Here is a 12,173-nt window from a genome sequence, read left to right on the forward strand (position 1 = left end):
AAAAAAAAACTAAAATAATCATTTTTTGGGCTGTTCTTTTTGTTCATTTCTCCCATTTTCGTGCGTGCATTGAGGCTGAATCGAAACAACTAACTTGAATTGGACATCTTCAAATGTTCGATTGAACGTACTCTTAGACGGAAGCCAACAATTCGTCTAGATTAGCACAAGATACTGATAGAGCTTATCCGTTGTGGAATTTCCGCGACAAAATCAAAGACAACGAGGAGGGTCTGTTGAATAAACACACACTGTGGCATAACAGAACAAAAAAAAAATCCATGGCATAAGTCGCAAAACTCTCGGGAAGTCGACGCGCCACTATGTTTGTTTGTCTGTTGGTTTAGTCGAGTGAAGTGGCGCCTACTTCACTTTCGTCTTGTGGGAAAGGCTACTTTTGGCTATGACTAACAGCCGTATCCACCTGTCCCCTCTATTTGTTTCCCTACTCGTCCATTCAAGTGTGGTCTTTACAATTACAGTCCATTTCCGATCGACAGGATTACTTTCTACATCGCTAGATGGCAGTATCAAGTCCATTTGGCATTTCGCACATGGTGAACTAAGTGGTGAACTGCATTTTACCTGATGCTCCGACGGGGAACATGGGCGAATGTCCGCCGTGTTTACGGCGCAGGATCCTCAGCATAACGACACCGATGACGGCGAAGACGACGACAACGGCCACGGCAACTGATAATCCAATGTAGAGGGCAACGTCCGTATCGAGGGCAGCTTTCGTTGCTAAAAATAGAAAAAGCAAAAGAAACGATGCGTTATTAAGAAATTCGATATCTGGGGTATGGTTTTCACGGATCACACGCAACAGTTTTCTTTGCACCGCGTACGATTACACGAAATACGGGTACAAGAAAGGCACGTGAAATTCGAGATCGAAAAGGATTGCAAAACTCGTGCCACATCCGATGACATGTTACACCGCAGGGCCATCAAAACAAGAACTGACCGTCGAAAGACGAATGTGGTCATTTAACGTGCAATTCAAATCGGTAAGGTACGGTAAAAACAGCATGAAATGAAACGGTGAAATGTTATCGATATCTCGCTTAAAGCCCGACAAGTGCCACAATGAATCACTTTAAACGAATTTTTTCAGCATTTGTATAACGCACAGGGATTAGTTTAAGCTCTTGTACGCGGACGTTCGTACATGAAGATTATAACATTATATACACGCAGATGTTTCGTCGTATATTTTGATACACTGGCGCTAAGCATTTTAAAAACTCCCTGAACTCGCACTTCTGGAAATTCAAAATTCCTTTTAAAAGTTGAAGAGGAATTTGTTCGTTCTACTGTCGAGTTCGAACCAAGAGAATTCTTCTTGATGGATGAGACAAACTTTTTAAGTTATAACTTTCAGTTTCCTATTTAACTCATGTTTCCTCTCGATCGGCGACACAGAGAGGGAGCGCAATGATCAAATTCATAGACACCCTTTTCTTTTTCTTTTTTTCCCCTGTCTGCCCTGATCGTACCAAAAAAATTGCTCCTCCCGTTTCTCCATGCCCCTCTGCAATTCGTATTTCGTCTTTTTGCTCGGTGCTCTCGTCTAGGTCGTCTCTTTGAGACTGACTTAATTGTGATGGATGGGTTGGGGAAGGGGAGAAAATACTTAAAAGAAAAAAGGAATAAATCTGGGTAGACTGGGTCACTAGGCATTCGTCTACTAGCATCTCAGCTCCGGAGAGTCTAATGGTAACACGCTGATTAACTCCCTTCTTTTGTGTGTTTGGTTTCAGGGGTGGTTAGTAGAATGAAAAATGAAACAAGGAAACTACGTTTTAAAGAAGACGGAGGTCATCTGTGGTGAATAGTGAACTTCAATTTTCGGTAGGCTTCGCAAATGAAGTGACAATGTCCATATCGTTTCTTAGATGAAGGAAAAAAACAAAGCTAAAAGACACTATGTTTGCCAATGCTAGTAAGGGTGAACTTGTCAAAGCGTTCGAACACATTTAAAGGGGATAAAAAATGAGAAAAAGAAATGTTTTCGGTGTGTTCTGGCAACGGTATGAATGATTTAAACCAGATATAAGGTTACCGTGAACCCGGAATCGAAGGATTTCTTGACCTATTGTCAAGGGACTCTGTCGTTTACGCGCGTAAGTGTGAGGATCATGGCAGGCAAATGACGTCGAATTTACTGCGTATATCCGGGAACGATGCCAAGACAATAACTAAATAATATTCAGAAAGGAACGAAATGCAAATGATGTCGAGCAAGAAAAATGGCAAAGATAAAGAATGAAGTGATTTATCCGCATCGATCCAGATACCCATCATTTTCTGTTTTGTTGCGCACGAAACGATACTCGGATGTAAGGGCAGCACAAGAGACGAACTAGGATAGGGAAAACGACAACGAAGAGTTAGACAGGATTCATGGTAGAAGAGGGTGAGTTGTTGTAAATCTGAGCATCCGAACGACGACGATAAAAAGCCGACACGGTCCACTGATCTTGGACGAGGGTGGAGGAGGAAACTCTCAGCATTCAGTCAACGTCGACGTTTCTTGGCCTGTTATACATCAACTATTATCGTCTCAACGAACCCAAAAAAAAAGAGGAAACGGGGGTGGGATACGGGAAAAAGGGAAGGGAGACTTCGCATATTAGCCAGAGTTGGATGATGATGGCGCAATCGGGCAGAAGAAGGAAAAAAAAGAGGGGGGGGGGGGGAGTTTGGCTACTGTTGTGTCTCGACTGAATACACTTTTTCATCCAACTCCATGGATGACACCCATACACTAACTGGCTGACTGGAGGACAAAAAAAAAAAAAAAAAAACAGAATAAAAAAAAAGGCCCAAACAACCCCATCACCACCCTTCCCCCCCCCCCAGCGGGAGTTTGCTTTGCTTGATGCTCTTCCGTCCGAAGTGAATCATTAGTTACATGTCAAGTGCGCGCAACTCGACGCATCCAATTGAATTTCGTACGCTGCTTCAAATAGATAGAACAGACCCAGACAGAGAGTGCGGGATGAATGGATTGCGGGAGAGTGCAAAGAGAATCGAAAATGAGCGCGACTTGATTATAAAAAAAAAAAAAAGAAAAAAAAAAGAGCGAATAAAAAAGTGTAAAACAAAATGCGAAGCTACCATCAATAATAGGAGTCCAAAATGGGCTACGAAACAGAAAGAGGCCTGGAAACATCCGGAAAAGAAAACCAGAGTAGTTGTGTTTGCCATATATCCCTGTTTACGAGCGTCCAAATCGACAAAGACATTACTAACGGTCAGATCTATGAGAACGGGCGCTCTCTTTTTATCTCGCCATCTCTTCGCTAAGAGTATGACGAAGAAAATTGAACAAAAGAAAAAGGAACAAAATGATAGAAGCATCAACGGTATACTAGCGGTACACGCACAAGAACTCAGTTTCTTAGACTGACATTATTAGCGGAAGCTTAACTACTACGATAGAGGGAAACGATGCTGAAGACGACGCCGACGCATTTTGGATGGCTGCCAGGATGCGAGATTCTTTTTATTAAACAACTTAGAGAAGACTCTCCAAATAACCCAACAAACAATGTCTACGAGATACAGTCGCCTTGTCCCATCGTCAATGACCGTTACGCCTCCGTATATCCTTTTACGCAGCCTAAGGGAAACACGAACGCACATGCACGCACTGTCAGAATGTGTGAAGACAAGCGGGAACTCGCGGTCCAGTCAATATAAAATAATGGCGTCACTCAATTAGGGACTAACTTGAAACGATGCAGCAGTCATGTCTACGTTTTCCGTCTTTTCTTTTCATAATGAAAAACTTTTAAAATTAGAACGCGGCAAGAGTTAAAAGACAACGTGAACACTCCAACGCATTTTGGCTTCCGGCGCCGGAATTTCTCTTTTCTATACAGAAAAAAAAAGAAGAAAAAGAGTCCTGCGTGTTTCTTCTGTTTTGTTTTATTCCAATTGACAGCAGGCAAAGCATGTCTGCCACTCCCACTGTCATCGCCTTCCGTACCCTAGCTGAGCTCTATGACCCCGACCGAAAGAAGAAAAAGCGTCTTCTTCATTCCCGCGTGACGCCGCAGGTCACAGCTATACGCTTCAGTTCGTTCACAAGGTATATGACAGTCCAAATGAGGTGTCTGAACAAGAGGCGGGAATGAAATGGGATGGCATCAATCTCCAGCGACGCCCACAGTGAATGAAACAGCAAAGGTTTTTCTTCCCTTTTTTGTGCCGTGGAAGATGTCTTTCACCTTTCGTATCTGACTAGAATCCGGGTTTGATAACATTCCACGGTTTCACCATGAAAGGTCACACACGTAGGATCAATGCTTAATCAAAGGAGAAGAAGAACATCATCAACCTTCAGATTGATCCGAAAAGCCAGCCGCAACAATCAAGTGGAATGATTTCGCGCGCAATTCCGACACACCCTTCCCTACCCGACTTTGTCTCTTTCAGAAACTTGGCAGCCGTTCAACTATTCGCTCTTTCACGCGTTTCAAGTCTGATAACAACACAACAGTTAATTTATTCCTGCCATCCTTCTTTAAATTAAACGAAAAAACGGACTTAAATCGAAACGAGTGTCCGGGATTCTTTTTTATGTAAAACAAGAATAGCAAAAACAAATCGTTTGATAATCTGCGTACAGGACGAGTGCCTTTTGAAAGTTAATTGTTTCGGTTGAGGACAGTTAGAAGGAAAATTTAAACTGAAACTAAAACAGTACGGCGAAAAGCTAAAAACATTTTGAAAAAAGGAAAGAAATTGCGATTAGAAAAAAATGATGTCTGGATTACACGAACGAAACAAAGGGGAAATTTTTGAACAATGACGACCTCACTGGTTGGGAAATCAAAAAGAAAACGTAGAGAACGACGCAAAGGAGAGACAATCAAGACTTGTCCATAAAATTCGTGTGTAGATAAATGTGTTCCAAGAAAACTGCCGCTTTGTCCCAGTATGAATAGGCCAACTATCCACCCAAACAAACAACGAGACGAAAAAAAAAAAAGTAAAAATAAAAATAAACCGTGGGACAAATGTAGGTGGAACCCGTGGTCACTGTTGAAATTTGTTTTTGCTTTTCCAGTACTTTACAATTTTTACTTATGCAATGCCTGCGATGTTCCACTTCCTTCCACCTTACGTGGTGAGATCAGACGAGATAAATCGTTAACGCATACCAGAAAACTTCGAATATAGATTTCTATTTTCGCATTCAGGAAGTGAGTCGATTTGTTTTGTTTGTTTTTTTCAATGGAAAAAAAAAAAAAAAAAAAAAAAGACAAAAGGCTATGTCTTGTATAAAAACACGCGCGTGTTGCTGATAGGTCTTCTCTCGGATGAATGCCGATTGTTATGTCGGAACACGTATGATAATAGATTGCTGGTGGCGGCAGTAGTTATATGAAAGGAGAAATAAATGGAAGAAGTTGATCAACGGCACGCCCGAGCTAAAAGTTTTGCTGACTGAGATTTTTATGGGTCTCTTGCGGTCGTTCTAATGGCTCGCGGACTGGCACGGCGGAATGAAACTTGGTCTTCATTATCATCCTATTGTTATGAGATGAATGCGTGTAACACGGGTTCGCATCTACTGTTTGGATGCTGGACGGAAGCAGGAAATCAGGGACGCAAAACCAACTACGAGGACCTTCTGCCTCATCATCTCCCAAGACGATGGCGTTTGCATTATTCAATAGGTACAACACAAGGAAGTGACTTGATGTTGTTCACGCTGGATCAATGTCGGATGGCTAGACGACGACAACTCGACTGACATTTCATCGGCCGCCCTCTTCGCTCACATGTGTCTCATGATACAAACTCCCTTTTGTTGTTGTCCCTTATGCCCACCCCGACTTGTTCTCTTCCCCCAAAAGCAGTTTTGTCTATTGTGCGAGCACGTATGGATGCCGATAATCAATATCACGCAGAACGACCGACGGCGGCACAATGCAGAATCCGTGTAAAATGTCCCTGGCCGTATACTACAAGAAACTTTAACCGTTCGCACTGCAATTCTTGCGTCATTCCCCCAAGAGGCGACAGGAAGAAAAGAATTATTGCCAGCAATAAACAATAAACGAGCCCATGCCAATGTCCGGTAGCCTCAAAGGATCCATTTAAACGGTTGTCATGTCAAACTTGTCGAAAGAGTTTTTCCAAACCCGAAAGAGAGGCACAAAGATATTTCTCTATCTCGTATAAAAAAATCTGAATGCGAAACAATATTCCGCGTCAAAAGCCGTAATTCAATAGCACAAAAGAATTTCTCTACCCCTTTCCACATTGGTTATAGCTATGTAAAAAAAAATATGTTGCCGCAAATGGCAAGAAGGATTCCATATAGAATTATTTTTTGCTCTTTCAACAGCGTGTCAGCAAAGTTGGGAACGGATAAATCCCACCGTTGCAGAGAAAGCAAACTGAGGAGTATGTACGAACCGATATCGACTTCGTCACGTTTTCGCGCATGACAAACTTCAGCGGCACAGAGATGTTTAAACAAGTGAAGGCTTAAAACAAATAGTGAAAGACAAGATATTATCCCTGGAATAATTGCTTTCTAAACACAAGTTCGATCGTTTCTAAACGAAAGGAAGATAAACAGCGACTAACCTTCATCGGAGATATCCAGTCCTTCGGCAAGAGCAACTCCTCCAGCTGAAATAATAAATAATGATATTGAATTATGTTTAAAGACAAATGGATGTTGTAAATTAAAAGAGGGGACAACATCTGGAGATTTGACTTGGCAAAAGAATGACTTACCTCGACACATTCCACCGGTGCAATTAGCCGACATGAGGTCGCGGCCGACGCAGTATTTGCCGCCGTTGGAAGGCGAAGGGCTGGTGCAGGAGCGTCGTCGGTGGTGTTTGCAATCGGGTCCGCAGTTGGACCAGCTGGACCAGGCATTCCAACGCCCATCCACGACTACAACAACAAATAAAAAAACAAGACATTTTCATTATGATATCATTTTAAAAGGCATCCTCAAACAAACTAACATTCACCAAACAGTAACAAGGATCTACGAGCGTCACCAAACAAACAACTAAACGGATGACTATGTATTAACTTACCATCAGGTCTACCAAAATGGATGGATTCGTCTTAATCCAGCAGCACAAGGAAAAAGAACGATGCAATCGATGACACAAATAATCAATCGATTCTTACAAGGAAATGTGTTCAGACAAAGAGTTATCACAAAGACAAATGACGAAGAGTAAAAAAATCATTCTTTTTGTTGTGATAATGAGATAATAGATAACGCCGGATGTTTGGACCTCATTGTGGCTTTCGTGAAGTAAAGTTAATTGGTGTTGGTAGCAACCGATCGATCAATCGGCAGCGGCCACAGTAATCATCTACACGTTAGTTTGATGTGATAAGAATTTTCTTCTTCCAGCCTACGGATTTATACTCACTCAACTGTTCTACAAACTACAAAGTTGCATCGACAGCAAAAAATGAGGTGTTTCTAGTCAATAATCGAATCTCGGTGCCCGAGCTCTTTGCATATGTATGAGCCAGTAAATCAAGTTGCGTGAAAGTCGAACGTGAAACGGTTGAAAGGGATTTATGGCTACGTTTGTGGTACATTTTATTTTACAATCTTTCTTACCTGGACAAATAGAAGTACAGTCGCCTTTCTGAACATTGGAGCCCGGACAAGTGCGGCCGCCGTTGAGTGGCGTTGGATTTGTGCACAATCGAGTCCGTTTTTGAGTCCCACGACCGCAGGAGTTTGGCTGGCCAGTTGACGTACATTCGGACCACGACGACCACGAAGACCAACCCCCGTTAACTGTAAGAAAAGATAAAATAATTAGATGATTACCAAGATTGATTGCGTCAGCTAAACACAATTATAGGTTACATTCAATAAAAAAGCGTAATGGGAGAACATGGCGGCATAGCCAACATACTACGCACAATTTTAGCTTAACTGCCTACCCACTTGGCAGTGCTCCTAAGCATACTGACCCCCCCCCCCCTCCCCGTCTTTTTTTTACTATATTATGTATTGATTTCAAACGAAAGAAGGTAGCGACTCAAAGCGGATGGCAAAGTTCCGGATCAAAGTTACGAGCGTACGAAGTGAAAGAAAACTGAAAAAGAAATGAAAAATGCGCTGTCTTTTTTCTCTTCCAATAACAATAAACGTTTTCAAAAGATAGACTTACACACAACTACTGGATTATTTAAGTTCGTGGGTAATGACAATCAACTTAAAGATAAAGTTACAGTAAAATTAAAATAGAACGCTCTGAATTACGTTAGTGATCAATAAGATGTACATCGAATTCCAAGAAGAAAATACATACATAGTTTACAATCGGGCAAACCACGATCAAACCTATTTTTTTACTTTGTTGTAAATATCCAGGAACTGCATCTGACAAGTCCAAGTTATCGGACTCGCACCCAATGCTATTCTCACGTTTTTCTAAATAGAAAAAAAGAGGGGAAAAAGTGCGACAACATGTGATGGACTTCCTTGAAAGGACCCGTAATCGTTTGCCGGAGCGTGAAAACCTTAACCAATCACATTGGAGAACTCAGTGACGTTGAATTCGTCGCCAACATCAAAAGGATTTGATTCCCATTTGACAAGTAAAGATAGAAGAAAAAAGGGCTGGAACGAGATAGAACTACCCCATAAGGCGAGCTTTACTAACCGTAAAAGAACTTAAGTTTTCGTCTGTATTGGACAACCGCCAAAATAAGAAACGAAAAAAAGGGGGAAAGTTTCTTCTGCTGTCATTGAAACGATCCTCGTCTGCACCTTTGAAACTTTTCGAGTTCAATGAAACGTGAAAGGCCAGATAACATTTTTAAACAAGTCACAGGCTATGTTGAGCATGATAATGCCGCTCCGACTCGACCGACCGATATCTGCCATGTGCACTGCACCATTCCCTTTACCAAACATGGTCTGAAACCCGATTCCATTTAGCTGTTTCGATGAAATTTTTTAACTCGCGAGATCGACGTGATCAACATTTGCAGATCTTTTGACCCGGACAATTGCCCAATATCTGCGATAACTGCGGACACGTTTACAAACCGCTAGTCGAGAGGACGGGCTTTCCGTAGAACTCTTCAGATCCAGCCATTCCTTCGCTGTCTGACCCACAGCCGAGTGATATATGGGAAACGGAACTCTAGCGATTGCCCGGAGCATTCTAAATGGTAATACACCGTCCTGTTATCTTAAACAATATGACATCGTGACGGAGACCAAACCCAAAGGAAGAATAATCGCCCGATCTTGCAGACTCACGCATCGAGTGTCTCCATACATCGTCGGTAATGAAACAGAATAAAATACGACTCCATTTTTTTTTCTTTGTAAAAAAAAAAGAGAAATGTTTTCGTTCGTTCAAGAGTACCTCGCTCGTGTTGGTAAGGAGTTGAAACAATTTCATTTCCATACGTCGAAACCAGACTGCGAAGAAGGAGGAGAAGTACAGAAAAAAAAAAACGTAGTCTACGATGGCTTCGGTCACGGAAGATGAGTCAGAATGCCCTTTTCTTTCTCAGTTTTTCTTTACCTCTCCGGCAGGAATATATTAGTTTCTTTTACTGATTCGATTCGGTTAACTTGACTGCGTCGGATTACTGTCGGTAAGAGCCTACTGCCTAAAGCAACCCTTTCATTATCTTTCAAATTTCGTTTGATACAAAGCGCTTAAAACAAACTTCGATTACCATTGGATGCCAAAGCAACTCTTAGCGAATTTTAATGCCAAAATAGGATCGTTCGATTTGGTCTTCAATTGAGTCAGTCAATCACGCAACTTGCCACGAAATTTCAAGGTTAAGACCGCCCTTCTACCCTCGTCAGCTCGCATTTCTTTTTGGATATCGTGATTTTCAATCGAAATTCATCCATCGACGTTGCTTATTTCCACAAATGGGACGATGCAAATGCGTTTAGAAAATGTGTACAAGGAAAGTAGCGAATTCGCGCGATAAGACCGAGATTGGTCGAACACCAACAAAGTAAAAAAAAAACAAGAAAAAAAACGAAAAAATAGTCAAGGCACGCGTGACTTGGATTACAAATAAAGTCACAAAAATATGTGAATTAAAGAAAAAAAAAATGTGAAAATAAAGTCGCCGGGTGACGCCTTTCTCCAGAGTTGAAAACCATTGACACTTTCAGAGGAAGAGAGAAAGCCAAAGAGGAAAGTGGAACTTAAATAGTGTTGGAAGGCGAGAGAAGCGAAGCAAACAAATAATAAAAAGACTAAAAAGGCAAAAGGTAGAAGAGTGCACACACTGAAACGGCAGCAGGAAGCGAGCGAGAGAGCCCAATCTTTTGGGACTGTCTCATCACCTGTCCCTTTATAGACAAAGCCCCCACAACTGATAAAAGACGAAGGGAAAATCCAAACATAGAAAAACACAGTCAAACGGACCTTCTATCTTTTTAGAGAAATGCCATCAGAAACGAAGTCGGGTATCCTTTTCGTTGGAATAAAAAGAAACTCGTCGTCGTCCCTTTGCTTTTCTTTAAATCACCAACTTATCATGAGACTCAATCACCAAAATAATTCCTGCGCTCGTTCCTGTTCTTTTTCTTCTTTTACCTTTACACTGAGCTGTGGGGGTCTGCGGTCACCCGGCATCAACTGATTGATATCTTCCATTAAGAGCAACTTTTCTTTTCTTTTAAAAAAAGTTTTTCGCCTTACAAGTTACTAGCAACACAAAAATAAATGGAAAAAAAAATCTGTTGTTTTCCTATACTACGCTCCAATAGCCAAGAAAACTAACAACAAGAGCAACGAAAAGAAAACAATGGGAAATGCAACAAGAAACTTGTTAACCTGGCCAAAATTGTGAACTTCCACTAACTAAAGCAAAAAAGACCCATTGCATTTTCATTCCTTTCGCCCTCCATGACGATCGTTAACTTTCGGCGCTGGCGGGTCGTGTTGCGAGGGCTGCCGCGCACACACAACATCATCAAGAGCAAAAAGATGATTACGTGATCTTCTAAATCGATTCTTCCCACATAGGCGGGACAGAAAGGGGAGGAATTTTTCGCCTTTAGATTTTAACCTTTTGCTGGGAGAAGATGAAACTTGAAACGCACATTCCATCGACATCGAGAAATTTGAAAATGAAAATTCGTGAGAGGGCACAAAAACTTGCTGCCCACAACCACTTAACCTATCTTTTCCCCCCTAAAAAATGAGCATGAAGGAGCCAGTTTTGTGTAATGTCTTCGCCATTTAAGAGAAAGGTTGAAAATGGTCATTCAACTGTTACGATGGCCAATGATGGGACCCCCCACCGAAACCCAAACGGTTTAGGTTACGTGACGAATGGCTGTTTGCCATCTTTATATTCTCTAGTTCCATTTCTAATTTGAAATGGAATAAAAGTAGGGACTGCATTCTTCCATTAACTAGTTACTCCATCGCTTCAAGCTACATTTCAGGGGGAAAAAATGTATACTCGAGTTGTTTTCATTTTGCCATCGAATTAAGTGCCTAAGGAATTGATGAAATCCTCCATCAAGTGAGTGCCATCTCATTTGGATACCAAATCCACATATTTTTTTTGTATCCCATTTTGTTCTGATGTTACCTTGCCTTTGTTGCTCTTGGTATCTAAGCGTTTCAAAAATATGGATATTTATTCCAGTTCAATTTTGATATATTTCCTATTTGAATTCAAGTCAAGCCTTGTTATCTTCTACGTCTGTGCACGAAAGAAGGAAATAAATGAAGTGAAGGCGTGATGGATGATTTCCCACCATTATGTTAAGCGTCACTTCTACGAGACAACATTTTCGTTTCTCAGCTGTTGGCGAAAATTTAAATAAAGAAAAAAAAAACGTAAGGCGATGAATAACATTCCCTATCCAAATAGGTTGGGAATGCGATTGCCACGCAAATGGGCTTTGACAAACTGGCCCCAAAAAACGTTATTCCCTATGATGAACGGGAAAAATATAAAAGAAAGGAGTCCAAAAGGTACAATTGAATCGTTTACGTACGGAACTGGATTGCGTGATAGCATGAGTTTAATTTCACGCAGACTCTAATCGATTTCTTAGCAGGTAAAGCGCATTCGTATACATTCGATATTGTCCGCCCAAGTCAAACTCTTTCGGTACCGTCAAGTGTTTGGCGTGTCTTATTATTCCTCCGCAC

General features: G+C 41.4%; 1 protein-coding gene across 1 annotated transcript in view; it reads right to left on the reverse strand.

Annotated features, from left to right (window-relative positions):
- The window catches only part of LOC130696314 (netrin receptor UNC5C-like), a 56,753-nt gene that overhangs the window by 3,236 nt on the left and 41,344 nt on the right, over nucleotides 1-12,173 (reverse strand). The window contains exons 6-9 of the mRNA XM_057519399.2: nucleotides 7,625-7,807; nucleotides 6,766-6,930; nucleotides 6,613-6,657; nucleotides 586-744 (exon numbers count right to left, since the gene is read on the reverse strand). Of these exons, the coding sequence (XP_057375382.2) occupies nucleotides 586-744; nucleotides 6,613-6,657; nucleotides 6,766-6,930; nucleotides 7,625-7,807 (552 nt within the window). The remainder of the gene's footprint in view (nucleotides 1-585; nucleotides 745-6,612; nucleotides 6,658-6,765; nucleotides 6,931-7,624; nucleotides 7,808-12,173) is intronic.

The sequence above is a fragment of the Daphnia carinata genome, chromosome 10 (genome assembly GCF_022539665.2).
Source record: "Daphnia carinata strain CSIRO-1 chromosome 10, CSIRO_AGI_Dcar_HiC_V3, whole genome shotgun sequence".
Classification (NCBI taxonomy): Eukaryota; Metazoa; Arthropoda; class Branchiopoda; order Diplostraca; family Daphniidae; genus Daphnia; species Daphnia carinata.